Source organism: Nestor notabilis, unplaced genomic scaffold, assembly GCF_000696875.1.
Source record: "Nestor notabilis isolate BGI_N333 unplaced genomic scaffold, ASM69687v1 scaffold34741, whole genome shotgun sequence".
NCBI lineage: Eukaryota > Metazoa > Chordata > Aves > Psittaciformes > Psittacidae > Nestor > Nestor notabilis.
Window position 1 is genome coordinate 14,072 of NW_009915776.1, and position 15,428 is coordinate 29,499.

The 15,428-nt window shown below is 41.6% G+C and overlaps 1 protein-coding gene across 1 annotated transcript in view; it reads left to right on the plus strand.

The window, feature by feature from the left end:
• Positions 1 to 366: 366 nt before the first annotated feature.
• Positions 367 to 15,428, plus strand: part of LOC104413334 (disheveled-associated activator of morphogenesis 2-like) — a gene marked incomplete at its 3' end in the record, with an annotated part of 22,173 nt that continues 7,111 nt past the window's right edge. Inside the window, exon 1 of the mRNA XM_010024292.1 lies at positions 367 to 534. Coding sequence (XP_010022594.1) covers positions 367 to 534 — 168 coding nt within the window. The remainder of the gene's footprint in view (positions 535 to 15,428) is intronic.

The window sequence follows — 15,428 nt, forward strand, 5'->3', positions numbered from 1 at the left end:
GCCAGTGGCATTCAATGATAACATTCAACCTTGGCTACTGAGTATTGCTGATAAATCTACCTCCTGGGAAATCCCACAGTGAGTTTGTAAAACCTCTTCAGAAACTTTGGGAGATCTTGTTTACACTGCCATAGAGGAACATGTTAATACCACATTAAAGCATAGCTACCTTGTCTATCTTGAGTGTTTATTTCTCTCTTTCGTGTCTCGGATCCTTTTGTTCTCTTTCAGCTGTGATGCCAGTGATAACACTTGTAACTACAGAGAGCTGCACAGGTCCAACAGAGTCTTGTTTATCAACTAATGTCTGGTTTTTTTTTTCTTCCTGTAGAACATGATCAGAAGATAGCATCATACACCATGACCATGGCACCCCGGAAGAGGAATCGTCATGCGTTGGGGTTTCTTTGTTGTTTTGGGGGCAGCGACCTCCCTGAAATCAACCTCAAGGACAATAACCCCCTCCAGTTCCTTGAGTTTTCTGTCCCAATCCCACCAGCAGAAGAGCTCAATGCCAGATTCTCTGAACTTGTGGTAAGTTTCTGCTGGCAGATTGATATATTTTAGGGGGTGGATGAACTCCTCTCAGAGAAACAAGTAAAGGGACTTATTAGGGATAGGATAAATACTTATGTTGAAGCTTCTCCTTCCCCCTCATTCTTTTATGACCAATTCCTTGGTGGGAGAAAGGAGGCAAGTGACAGGGTGGATGACAGTAGCACTGGGCATAAGTAAAACAAGATACTTAAATATGCTTATTTATTCTCGCAGCACTATGCAATCCTCCAGATCAGGCATATTAGAAGGAACCTCGTAAGTTCTATAGAGAATGAATCCCTGACAGCCAATTCCTTTTTAACAACTTTGGCATGAAATCAGCTTCATGGTATAGCACAGTAGAAAATCTTAAGGGGTTTAGGCCTATAAAATAAGAACTATACTGTTCTGTTGATCGGCAACATATTTCTGGTGAGGTACAAAAAGCAGGTGACCATGCTAATTGTTTCATCATCCATCTGCCTTTGAACCATGAAATTCCTTCCTGTTCTTGTCTGTGCTGTTACAGCAAGAGACATGAACAGGAAGGGAAGGATGTATTTCAGATGAACTTTGTTTTTGTGGTAAATGTTGAAGATTCCAGTAGCAAGCACTGCACTTGCTGTTCATGCTTGGTATCAAATCACTTCACTGTCTTTGCCCGCTTGTTCAACCTGCATGCAGAACATAGTCAAAGGTCATAGGGCTGTGATGTTTTGCAATCAGCATTGCAAAGGTGATGCCCATTTGATGCGATTGATTAGCTATCTCATTACCACTCTGAGATAAGAGGTTATGTAAAGTGAGTGTATATATACACCTGAGTGCTGGTACTGAGATGAGGAATAGAACAGAAAATACTGGATCTCAGAATTACATTTATATAACATTAGCCCAGTCAGTTCTTGTCCATTACCATAGCTTCAAAGTACTACAGTAATGAAAATAACCATATAATTTGGGTATGCAAATGGAGATTAACATGTGGACAACTATAGTACGTCATACTAAAAATAGGGACAGCTATAGTTTGTCAGATCAGTGGTCTGACAACCTAGCTCAGGCTCCTATTTCAAAATGGGGTCCAAAGCAGATGCTTAGGGAAGAATTTAAGATGTGGCCCTAGGGTGGTCTTTTCCAGGATACTCTCCAACCGTATAACAATTTTAAGCTCAAGGGCTTCCTCAGCCAAAGTTGCTTTCTGTGTACATAGTAATCTAGTATGCATTTCTTTTTCATTAACTGTTTCCATGTTACCTAGCACCCATGACAATTTTTTAGCATTTACAGTTTTCTATGACAAGACTGTGGGAAGGAGTCGATAGGATTCGCAGCTGTTTCAGGAAGAATAGGGTGTACAGCAAAAGAGAGTCTATTTGCTTCTGACTAAGAAGCAGATGAGGAGTCTCCTCTTAATAGGAGATGTCACAAAATGCTGGTCTATATTTAAGTCGGTTTATCTTTTATGTGAGAGTACTTGAATTCCTCTCTGAAAGTGCAGCTGACTGACTGGAGAATTCTGCTTGGTGACAGGTATCTCTCCTGAGTAAGAGTATAATCTGCTGTCAGTTTAATTCTGGATGCTGTTTTAAGTATTGATTTTCACATGCAAAGCTTTAATTGCTGTATCAAGGTTCACCAATACTAAGATCCATTGAAGCATTCAGTCCAGCTTTTATGATGTCAGCAACAGATACGCTTTGCTTCTGAACTTGGCTTGTGAAAGCTTGAACTTGTTTACCTTTGGGTCATTGTGAAAGACGTCGTTCAGTTGCTGCTGGGCTTTTGCGCATTGAGAAGGGTGTTGGTTTCTGTGCAGAGTTTGAGAGTTTATGGTGGTGTTAAGGGTGCTTTTAGCTTTTTGTTTTATGCCTGGCAAATACTGGATTTCATGGGCTTGTGGCAAAACATCTCACAGCTGCCTTCTGGAAGTCTATTAAACAGTGTAATTTATAATGGTTTTGGTGCAGAATTTAATGACAAGTATACATGATGATCTGTAAAAATTTTTGGCCCCAGAAGTTTGAGAGTTGTTGGTCTATGCCATAACTTATTAAATATGCTGGTGCTGACAGCCTGTAACTGGCACATGCATTTCAAACAAATGAAGCAATTGAAATGAAAATAGATCATATTCATGTTCTTATATTTTATGATAGTAACTAAGCCATCATTATGTGAGAAGTGAGCTAGGAGAGAAAAGTGCTGTTTTTCAGAAGGCTAATGGTGTGTATCACACATTTTTATAAAGTACTTGGATAGGATAGGGATACATGTCCAGAGGAGTTCCTGGGTAGGCAAGTAACATGGTAGCAGTTTAGGGCTTTATGAGTGAGAGAACATGGGTGAGAAACCAGACTGGCCGAATGCAGAATTTGCCTAGAAGGGCTAGTTTGTTCACAGGTCCGGATTAATGCATGTTCTATGAGACAGTACTATAAAACAGGCTGCATCTGTATTGACAGGTCAGATGAGATTTTAATTGGATTAGAAAGATTCAGTCTCTAAATGTACCAGTGTAAATCAGCGACCTGGAAGTGCCTGAGAGGGCTCTGTGTGTGTACTAACCTCCCCACTGCTTATCTGTTAGTCTAGTCTGGGTACACTTGTACTATATAAAAAACAGATTTGAGCGTAAAGCCTTTTGACCCAAATCCCCAAGTGAAATGATGACACCAACATCATCTGAGATCTGTAGCGACAAGAGCATTTGTGTTAGATCCCTGAAGCAGGCCCAGGGGGTATCGCCTCATCTTGCCATCTGCTCTACAAAGGGTATAAAAAAACCCATTGGTGTGCTTTAATGAATTTTTAAAAGCCTTATTTTCCCCCTTATTGCAGTTAAAATCTGGGGCATTTTCCCACATAAGAGCTAATGACAAGAAGAGCTAAGCCTAGCTGTGCTGAAAAAGCCTCCCTTGTGATGAGTTTTGCAGTCCAGTAAATATTCAATATATTTCTACCTGCCTTTCTGAGAAAAATGGTCATTTGAAGGGCCAGAGCATGCTTGTCTTGTTCTTGTGGCCCTTATCTTAATATCATGAAAAGTGAATTTGGAGATGACCGTTTTGCAAGAGGAGGAATTAGGAATGTGTTGGGATTCTGATGGGATTTCTGATGGAGTCACATGACACCTTCAGAGCTTGCAAACTTGCTTGTGTAAATGCCAGGCTAAGATGAATAAACATGTATGGGCTGCTTTGTTTGGGGGATGCACCCAGGCCAACCAACTGAGTAACAGCAGCTGCTTAACTGGACTCTGACCAAGGCAGAGGTTGTCAAATGACAAGTTGATGCCGATTTCAGCTGAAATGTCTGTTCTCGATGCTGCTCAACCAGAAAACCAGTTCTAGGATGGATCCCAAGATTTTGTGTTACTTGAAGTTGTATGCTATGCTGAGGCCTTGTCTTCTGGATTAGAAAATTAAACCAGAAAGGGTTACTTCTATTAGGGGCCAAATTCAATCTCGGTTTATTTCACTGGGAACATGCACAGAGAGTAGGTCTGAATGAAGACAATGCTCAGGGTGATTTGGTCTGATTTTGTTTGGGCTGAGACAGGAGAAGATGTAGTAGCTCTCAGGCTGTCTGCTGGCAGTGATTGCCTTGGGACTAATGCAGTGGTAACAGTACAGATAAGTCCTTATCAGAAGTCATAAAGCAAACAAAAATATTTGTGACCACAAGCTCTACTTCTCAAAGGTTCACTTTTGTGAACCCAACTGAAAGAGTGCAGAACAGCTGGCATTAGCATCTCTCTTTCAATGAACAGGCAAGGAAGAGAAGCTCTTGAGAGTAGGATGTGTGGAGTGGTCCTGTACCTCATAAATTATGAAACTGGCCCTACCTGACCATCAAGGCTGTTCTAGCCTGCATCACTTCTGCTTTTTTCTTCAGTTTCTCTTCTCAGCTGGCACTGTGTATACTACCATGGAGTAAAGTGCTGCTGCACTTGGTGGTCTATTGGCGGGTGCCAAGCTGATTTTGTGCCTGCTGGCAAAAATGGCTGTTCTAAGCACATGTGTTTTTCCTTGTACAGATTTATTGACTGAACAGGAACTGCAGAATAATCTGGAAGAACTATTGCAAGGCAAGGGGAAATAATTTTTTTCATGAAACAACTTCTCTATGTCCTTGTTCATATTTCTTAGCAGCAGTGTGTTCTTGTCACAATGGATTCTGATTCCTTTTGCTCTGTATTAGAGTCCTGGACTCTTCTTGTTGGTTAAGGGTGGTGTGCTGCTTAACACTAGAGGTGCTGCCATCTAAATCTCTCTTATTTGAGCAACTTGATCCCAGGTGTGAACTCGGACCGTGCCAGGAAGGGTAACTTAAATGTTGGCAATTTGTGGAAAGTAATAAAATGTAAAGAATGATAACACAGAGGAAAGAACAGTGTAAAGAACTTGTGCTTTTGTTGTTTCTCTATTTATTTCTTTTGTTAGTGGCTCTGTTAAGGTGATCATGGTATTTCAGAAGGTGGAGATCAAGATTGTCTACTCTAGTATGCACTGTTCCACAGGGAAGAAGTGGAGTTGTCTTTTGAGTTGCTGCTTTCAAAGTTGATCATATTATTACAGCCTTCAGCTTGGATGAGTTACTTACACCACATTAGATTCTTACACTGGGAAAGAATTGAGAAATTCTTACTGTTTTCTCCTCTTAGTCTTGGCTACCTTTGAAGCATTCTGCTGTTTAGCTCAGGTAGGATATTGACTGGATTCTTCTCTCATAGTTTGTTTCCCTTATGTTGCATCTGAACCTGCTTCATTATATTTTTTTTCCTTCTTTTTTTCCTCAGAGTCCCTAAATAACATGTTTTGATGACTTTATAGATTCAAAAAAACTTTTACCCATATTACAATTTACCATCCTCTCAGGCTTTTCCACAGCAAAACTTTAGACCTTATGCCAGCAAAAGTACCTATTAAGTTCCATTACTTACAGTTGAGGAGCAGCATAAATACTTATTAATTCTCTGTATTTGAAAACTTCAGAATTATCCAGCATCTTTTTTGGCCTGCCTTTATGTTTCTTCTCATCCCTGAAATGACAGCTTCATATCAGGTCCTATTGTTCTTTAGTTGCTGAAAGAGCTTGCTGATTGGGTGAGGCAACATGCACTCTTCTTCTCTCTCCCTCCTTCTCTTTGAAGAGATCTAGGACACATTTCTAGTTACATTGAAAGAAGTGATCAATAACAGAAGGTTTGGGAAAACTCTGGTTTTGCATACTCTGTGACATTTCTCCACATCTGTTCCTCCTCTGCCTTCACAGAGAGTAAAATTCAGTGATTACAGTCTCTCTTCCCAGAGGAGAGAAAGTTGAGGGAAAAAGAAAGAAAAAGGAATTCTATGTTGAAGGAGATTAAGGTACAGCATGGAAGTGTCTGAAAATACATTTATTTATTTCATCAGAGAGAGCAAAACAATTTCTGAGCAAGGTATCGATTTGGCACAGTCCAGATAACACACCTTCATCAAGGGAGATGAGATCCAAACCTAAATAACTGTAGTAGCAGTTCCCACTGCAAGCAGCTGACTTGGAAGTAGCAAGTTTCCTTCATGCTTAGTTCTCCCTTGCAGGCCATTTAATGTAATGGATACAACATAAACCTCAGATGAAAACTAGGCTTCACCACATTGAATAAGTACTCCCATATATCACCAGTCCCACTCAAGCTTGCCAAGTCTTAGCTGTCGTAGTGTTCGTGAGGCCCCTCTTTGGCTCTGCAACCTGCAAGAGTATTCATGTGTAAAAAAAGTACAAGAAATGCCTCTATTGTGGGCTTTCATGTGAGCGTAGACAATATATGTCAGTGTATGTATGCACAAGAGGGCATCAGCTGTGTTTCTCTGTTTGTTTACGGGCCTGGAGAAAAAAATTCTCTATTTTTCAACCAGCTCCCTTGGAATGCTTCTAGGGAACAGATATGCAGAGCTGTCTATTCTGTCTCTTGGCTCCCAGAGTTGAGCACCACCTTCCCAGAAATTATCCTCCATGTCTGAAGCTTATTTAGTCCTTACTTTCTCACTGAAAGTTTGTGGCTTAGAAAGACATGCATTTTAGGTCCTCACTTCAAACCCCAAACATATCATGTGTATTGATAACAGTATTTACTCACATTTAAATTCAGGCATGTTACCAAGATTTGAGTATTTCAGTTTCAAATTATCTGTATTTTGAGTCATTCTATCCTCTTGCTGGATTCTTTTGAATACAGGAATTTACTGTCTGTGTCACTTGCCCTGCATGTAAATCATAGTTTCAGACTACACCTCTGACAGGCCTGTGGCTTTGAGTTGTTGATCAACGCAAATTTCTCTGCAACCATAATTTAAGGGGACCTCTATGCTGTTTTGCCCATAAGAAGTTCTTTTATTCCCTGTGCCCATCCCCAGTGTACTTTTCTGTAATGAATGACTGTACTTAATCAGTTAGGAAAGTTGTGTAGTGCCAAATGCAATCAAGATCTGGAGAGGTTCTTCAGTTTTATTTGCATAGGATGAGCTCTGACTCCAGCAAACTAAGGAGGCTTTGCTGGCCTTGGCTCAGTGGAGACTCCCCACCCCAATTATTGCTTCCTTTCTTGCGCTTAATGAGAATGCCCCGATGGAGGCTGTAAGAAAATACTGATGATGAGACTAAGCTGGTTTTTTTTCATGACCAGAGGCTCATATCCAGGAAGAAGGCTTAGCATCTCCATCTGACTAGAAGACATTGACTCTGAAAGCATAAAAAAGCAAAGCTTTGAGGCAGCAGATTGCTTTCCTCACTGATGGGGGCCAGGCCACAAAAACTTTCCTTTCTCTTGGGTTAGTTTATAGTTATCAGATTAACATTTTTCATGCACTTAGATGCACTTGTCTTCTATTATAATAATGGCAAAAGTACTGGGTGGTTTAAGATTTCTGAAGCAATTAGGGGACTGAGGCTTGGGAGGCAAAAGCTCTTCATGGTATTATAGTCTGTTGAGTTGTGCACAGATGTTCCTTTATGTCCAGCACAGTTCTTCAGTCCAGGATTGTATATACCCAGGATACCTTTTTTCTTTTTAATTGTCCATATCCAGGATACCTTTTTTCTTTTTCTTCCTGCTCTTCAAAGAGAGAATTTCTCATAATGTCAGATCTGCTTTACACGTGTCCCATATGCTATACATGTGTACAAGTTCCTGATTTTAATGCACATATCGCTACTTGCAGCTTTCTGTAGTTTAATTCAAGTTCAAATACAGAAGAGGTATTACATTTCAGGCTTCATGGCAGAGACAGCTTCCCCCTTCAGGCACTCACTTACATACGGAGCCCTGCGATAGGGCCAGGCTTGTGGCACTGAGTGCAGCACCATCACTTTCCCTCTCTAGGCTCCCTTCCAGTAGGTGCAGCTGGTTGGCAGCTCCCAGCTCCCTGACCAGCTGTGTAAGAAGCAGCAGTCACTGTGCTGCAAATGTGTGAGATGCAGATGCCGTGAGAGGAGCATGAGATGGCAGCCAGGTCTCACACTCTGTGTCGGAGAATCAAGAGGGTTGTGTAAACAAATGTACACCCAGACCCAGGCTTACATGCCAGATTTTTGGTGGGAAGAAGCTGGGGGTGTTACCAAAGTACCTGTAGTTATAAGGCTTCTGTGCAGGGATACACTGTTTTGTAGATCTTGTTGCTTTACTACAAGACTTATGGACTGATAGTTATCTGATATAAAGCAGTTCAGTTCTGCTGAAGACGGTAGTGGAGTTGTATCATTCTACATTGCCTGAAATTTTGGCCTATGTGATATTTTCTGTGTCTGTGGTGATTGTTGGCTTCTGACTATCCAAAGCAGACAATACTGGTCACCTTTCTCAAAGGTGGGGAAGGTTGTGGTCATGGTTGGAGGGAATGTTTGAGTGTGTTCTGAGTATGATTTACTTAACAGTAAGCATGAAACACCCAAGAAAGACTTACTGGACTACATCTTTTTACCTGGGAAATCCTAATGTTCCCTAAGAGTCCACTGGATTTTGGAAGCACAACAGATACGTAGCTTGGGATGCAAAAAGAAGGGAAAGAACAGATCCTGCCACTGAAGAATGGATGTGCTAAAATGTTAACCTAGTGTCCTCCCCCTACTGAATACTTGGAAGCTGTCATGATACCCTATACTCTAAGCCGTGGATGGGGTAGATATGCTTACTATTCAAAAAGTTTGTGTTCCTAGTACCTTATCAGCTGATTTGACAACACGATCTTGTTTTGGCATAGCTGCAAGTGTTAGGCAGCATTACATAAAAAGAAGAAAAAAATACCCTTAAAGCTCTACTGTGTCCTTTTCCTTAGGACATCAGTAATATTTGAATGGGTTTTGTGTTCAGTTATGTCTATAACAGAGTCAGGAACCTTCTGGATTAAGTTTGAAGGCTGCTGAAGTGATAAAACACTGAGATGATATTGATAGTAGGAGTCATACATGCTAGCTAGAAGGATCAAATTAATTTACTTTTATTTTGGCTTTTCCAGGGCTTTTCCAGCTCTACTTGGGTGGATACAGAGTAGGCAATTTCTTACCTTCCTGCTAGAATTGAACCAGCATTCTCATATAGTTCCTGTCACTTTGGTACCTACTGACTTAGAGTAACAACATCTGCCCTTTCCAGTAGAATTAGAGTCAGCAGCAGCAGTACAGGGATATCCTATTGCTCCACTGCTCTGCGATGGCTTCTCTGAGTATGATTCCTGCCCTTCTGCAGTTTCTATTCTTTCTTTACTTCTCTTTGTTAGTGTCATATGTTGTTCAAAGCTGTATTAGATGGCTTACAAATCTATTAAGTCCTTATTCCTCACCCTCGAGAGAGGATGTTTGAATCTAGATTTGGTCTGCTAAGGAGAGGCAGGAGAGTGTGATTCATAAGGTCAGAAAGATAATTTGGGAGGAGAAGGTGACACCTCAAGATGCATCTGGGAGAAATGACAAGGTACTACATCATGCTAAGAGCATGATGGCCAGATCATAACTCAACAGGAGATTCTGATAAGGAAGGATAAAGTTTTCCAAAGCATAGAAGAAAAAGACACAACAAATGAAATAGCTGTGGTGCTGAAGGGAGAGCAGAGACAGGTTGCAAAGATGGGGGTAACATGGGACAAATGCCAGGTCAAGATGATCTTCTGGCTGTGCTTCTGAAGAGAAAAAACTTGCATGGTGATGAAAGGATCTCTTAGAAGAACAGCCAAATCTGAAATGTTGTAGGAGGTATGATTTGTCATTTAGCCTGATTTGAGCAAGAAAGGGAAGCCAGGTCCCTGTGATGATGAATGCCTTATAAAATTTATAACAAAAGAGCAATGTAAAAGTAAGCTCCTGGAGCTGCGGAAGCAGTGAAATTTTCCAGTGAGGTGGAAAAGTTGTGAAAGTGGATGGGATGTGTTTTGTAGGATAAGAGTTATGCCTATGGAGGCACAGTGTAAATGGGGTTTAGGAGGGACTATTAACAAAATAAGATAATTGAATGGAAAAGTAGGTAACAGTCATGAAGGATCACCTGGTTAATATGTTGATTTAAATTAGTTCCTGTATTTTCTCATCTAGTAGCAATTTATATCAGATGTAATCATTGCTCAGACAGTGTATCATGCAGCCTGAAGGAGAATGAGGAGAAAAGGGTTTATAATTATGTCATGCCTCTTTATCCTTCTGTAGGCAGATTGTGTCCTCAAACAGTGTTCAAGGTTGTTTATCATTCAGGGGACCTGTAAAGTTCCTCTGCAATGGCTCTTCCAGTGCTGGAGGGAAATGTCCTTTTTTTGTCATTTGTCCTAGTCTACAAGACTCCAAATTGGGGAGCACAAGTTGCCACAGGTGAGGCTGAGTGGAGGCAGTACCTTTTTAGGGTACAACATTTTCAGGTCAGCAGTTTCCTTGCACCTTCTTCCACACTGTGGGTAAGGGACAGCTTTTGGTGTCACTAAATACAGGAGTGGTCTTTTTGCTCATCCCTTCAGCACCAGTAGGAGCAGCACATGGAAGGCAAGTGTCACAAGGTGCTTTTTCTGTCACTCATCACGCCGGGCTGTCTCCACAGCTGCTGTCTTTGGCACGTTTTGTTCAAAGGAAGTCCGGACAGATGCCTTCCACCTGGCACTGGAACACCACTGACCCAGAGCTTTCAATGCTAGATACCTCATTTTCTGTAAGTGAAAAAGTTGGAAAGCTTGCTGGGAGGAAAACATTTAAAAAATGTTACGTCTTTTTCCTAGCTACCTCTGCAAGCTTATACAACTCATTTCATGTACTTGTGAGTTTGCTTCCCTGGTGTGAAACAGGGAATAGTAGTGCTTCTTAACCAGTTGTAGTACATAATTATAACCAGATTGAAAAGGTGCTCAAAAGATGAAGCATGTGTATGTTATAGGCAGTACAGGAGTCTTTCAGTTTCAAAACGTATTGTATTTGAAGATTTTGGGAGCAAATCTCTACCACTGCCTCCTGTGCACGACAGTGTTATGCAATGGTTTACTAGGTGGAGGTTTGAAGAATAACTTCTCCAAAGGAAATTACAAGGGGAAAGCAGATTGCAGTTTCCCAGTTTGGAAGGTGTCCAGGGAGATCCCTGAGTCATGGAAAATCCATTGGGATTGCATTAGTGGCTGTGTTTCAGCATTACATCTTGCATAGAGAGCAACAGCTGGATGAGTTTGTCAGTCAGTGTAAAGTTGTTGGCTTCTACATTAATGATGCGAGAGAACTTTTGGATTACAAATGCTTAACCAGACAGTAAATGCAATTATGACTTGTTGTTAGAAAATTAGTTCATTCTGCAAGGCAAATGCTCATCCTTCTCTTTTTCCTCTTGCTGCATTTTGTGAAAGTTTCCGGTAATTTCTTTCTTAGAAATAGTTGGAGAAAAACATCTTGGCTGGTGTTTTCTTAAGCCCAGTGATGTCAGTGCAGTAGTTGCTGTTCTGATTATCAGAATACTTGAACAATGAGACAGGACTGGGTGTGAGTAAATAACCAAATACTGTCATGCCTTCGATTCCGTGTTTTGACTATGGAAATACTTGGTTTATATGTGTGAAGAGCATTGTGGAATTGTCCTCCACCTCACCACAGAGGAGGTAACAGAAGCCTCATATGGGGACGTTCTAGCTGGTCTAGACTGGTTAGTAGTAAATGCAGCTCATCTCCATTTATTGAAGGAAAAGTTCACAATTAGCAAAAAGGGAACTGATAGAGTGCTCAGCCCATTCTATGACAGTCTATTTCAGACACAGTCTGTGTCTGATACCTGTGTTGTAGACTGTAGAACAAGCCTGTGTGACAGGGTGTCTAGCAGAGAGGTTTAGTCTCTGTTACAATTTAAAGCAGGTAATTTGATTAATATTTTTGCACTGGTGTAAATCCAGAGCAAGTCCACTTAGTTTAATGGAATTAGGAACATTTTGATCTCCAGTTTCCCCTACTATATCGGGAGGAATAATCGGGAGAGCAAGAAAAGAACAAAAGGCAGCTTCTGGTTTCACTTTTATCTGTGTAAACCTGAATTCATGCCAGAAATGGTAGTGATTTATCTGAGTTTCTTTGAGTTTAGCTTGCATATAGGTTGTGTGTGAGCTGCACAACTGAAGCTCACTAAGAAGTTAATTTTTCTCATTAAATTCTTCAGTAACCTCTCAGTTCCTGCTGCCCTTTTACGTAATATTTTATCAGAGATTTAAAGGTCAGCCAATCTCTGACTTACCCTTGTTTTCCTCCATAGGGGCATATGGCAAATAGGATGCACACAAGAGGATAAAGCTGGGAGGAGAGGAGTAGGTGACACCAACACCCCTGGAAATTCAGCCAGCCTTTGGCACGGGGCCACAGCAACAATTCCCAGCACACATTTCGAGGGTTGAGCCAGCAGGACTGTGTTTGGGCAGGAAGCGATCAGAGAGGTGTGTGCCTGTGTGCTTTGGCACAGTCCAAGCTGTGAATTGCTCCAGCCTAGGAACCTCCTCTGAACTCATTAGTATTAAAACAGAACAGAGGAGACTTTGTAGGGAGGGAGAGGGTGGGGAAGCCGGAAAGGTAGCAGTTTAGATGGCAGTTTCCTAATAACCTTTCCCATACCTACCTTCCCATACAGGGTCTCATCTGAAGGACCTTGGCATGAAAAACAAACCCTGGCACAGGGAAGGGGAAGGGAGGGGGGAAATGAGGGGAGGAGAAGGAAAGGAAATGAGGGGTGGGGAATGGGCACTGTGCTGAAACAGCAGGTTTTATTGTTATTTAGTGGTATATTGGCTGATATTAGAAGCTCTGTTTGAGAGGTATTTGATGTATAATCAGAGCATGGAGGTAAATGTGGTGCTTGCCCTAGAGGACTTGACACCTGTCACAGTGTGCACAAAGCATGGTAGTCTCTCCACAACATCCCTGATACAAGCCCCTAGTGATCAGCATGCCTCTCTAGAGAGTGCATCACTAGGCTGTAAACACTGGGGATATGTTAAAAGATAAGCTTAAAAGAAAATGGAGAAATTCTGTGAAAAAGGATGGGATTCAATGGGGACAGTAAAATGTGCAAGTTTGACTATAAGTCAGGTAATTCAGGATGAGAAGCAGCCAGGTGGGCGCACTTCTTCAGAGAGGAAACTCAGGATTATAGTAAATCATGAGTGAACATAAGTCATGCAGGTTTTGGTTTTTTTATTAAAGATAAAATAAAAAGTCATTGTCTTAATGAAATATGTAACCAGGAATGCAGTCTGGAAGCATGAGGTAGCTTCTGTGTACAACATTGGTGAGGTCTTAGTTAGAACATTGTCCCCACTTTTGAGCAGTGCACTTCAAGAGAGATGTACTTTGACCGGGAAGAGCCTGGAAGTTGATTAAAGGAGGAATGAGGGGTCCAGAGGACATGACCTCTAAGGAAGACTGAAAGAGCTGGGCTTGTTTAGCCTCAAGAAAGATGGCTGAGAAGGGACATTACAACAGCCTTTAATAGGTTTGAATACTGTTATCAAGAGGAAGGAAGAAATCTGCTCACCATGTCTGTGGTTGGGAGGGACGGAAGTAATAGGCTTAAATTGCAGCAGCTGGGATTTAGATTAGACATGAGCCTGACTGTTCAGTTTTCATCCCCATCCCTCTCACTGGGCTCATTCCAATTCACTGACATGAACATGCAGGCCACCTTAACAGAAAAGCAGTGATGGTAGTCAACTGTTTGCACTATTGTCCTCGTATGCCCATCCATATCCCTCTTGCTCTACCCGTACTGTAGCCCTGCATATGAAAATGCATATCTAAGCTATGACCTCTCTCTAAACATGTGTGTATTGTTGTATAAACAGGTACTGGTTTTCCTCATTCTTTCTATTTGGCCCAGCAGATTGTTGTCTCATGCACATGGTTTGCCTGTGAAGGGCAGCAAAATGAACAGCAGGTGCTGCTTCTAGTGGCCTGTGAGAGCGGACTGCCCACAACAGACCTTGCTGGTCATAGGTGCTTGTATGCTGTCAAGTCAGAGAGCTTTGAGGAGTGGAAGAGACAGGATTTAGCAGTTCTCCAGGAAGCAAAGAAGCAATTAGAAGAAAGGAAGCAGTATGGTATTGGTGGTGGTGTTGGGCGATGAGAGGGGAGATGTTTAGTTGACTTTCTGTGAGATAAATTTCTCTAGCAAAAAGCAGTGCCCTTGATGGATGAAAGTCTTGCTCTGCTGCTGAGCCTTAAGAATGAGCAGCTTCTGTGTTGGCAGGATAGTAGAGAAACACATCTTCCAGTTCATAAACATCAGGTGCTTTTTTTCTTGTACTGTTATGACTGAGAATCAAGTGATTTTGGCCCGTAGTACTGAAGGGGTTTTAAAGCTGCAACTTTCTTAAAAAGCAAGAAGGAAGAAGTGTATGAAAGAAATCATGGACTTTTGTTTGCCTGCTTTACAGGCAGATCTATGTCAGTAGCTGAAACATAAACGTTACTTCCTATGTCAGCAGACTGTGTGAGCAACTCAAGTGTGCACAGTAGTTTCATCATGCACAAATGTAATGATAAAACATTGTAGGTATGGGCAGATGTTATGTCATATGTCTTATGTTTATAGTTGTGTATGTAAGGTGTGAGTGGCATACATATCTGCACACACAGACATACCATGTGTATGCTAATGAATGGAAACCCGGTGATGTTTTGCAGTGATCCACCTACTCATTATCTGTTGGGAAACTGAGTGAAATGTTACTCCCCAGCCTCATATGGTGTGTTGTTTCTGTGTGCTTTACAAAGGCTGATTTTAATTCCAAGAGTCAGGATAAGGTGAAAGGGCTTGACGGAAAGGAAGAGTTTGTTTTGGGGGCTGTTTTTCTTCATGGGTTTTCTTCATATGACTTTTTATCCATGTGCTGCATCTGGAGATGTGCTAGCTCTATGGGTGGTAGTGATGTTGCCTGTTGAAAGATCATCTGCCATCAAGTTCTGCTGTGGGTACAGCCATGCACTTGGGCCAGGCACAACCCTGAGAAGGTAGGGATGGGCACTGGTTACTATCTAAAGATGGAAGCTCTGTTTCATTTCTCTCAATGTCTGTCTCAATCACACTCCAGTGTTTGCAGTTGCACATTAAGTAAAGCCTGTGAAATTTTTCTCTTTTTTAGGGAGTTTTGCTGAGTGATACTTTTTTTTGCACTGCTCATTGCTTTAGTTTGTACATGAGAGTAGGCAGTTTCTGCAGTCTGATGAACCTCATTCGCTGACAGTTCAGACAAACTGTCTTTCAGAATGCCTTATCAACCTCCTCAGCGTTGGAAATGTGCACTCTTCCAGCAGGCTGCCTCTTGCATGTCAGCGTGGTGAGCTGGATTGATCAAAGCAATGGAAGGAAAACTGTAGGGGAACAATCCTATACTGTCCCCTGGAGGTGGACACAGTGA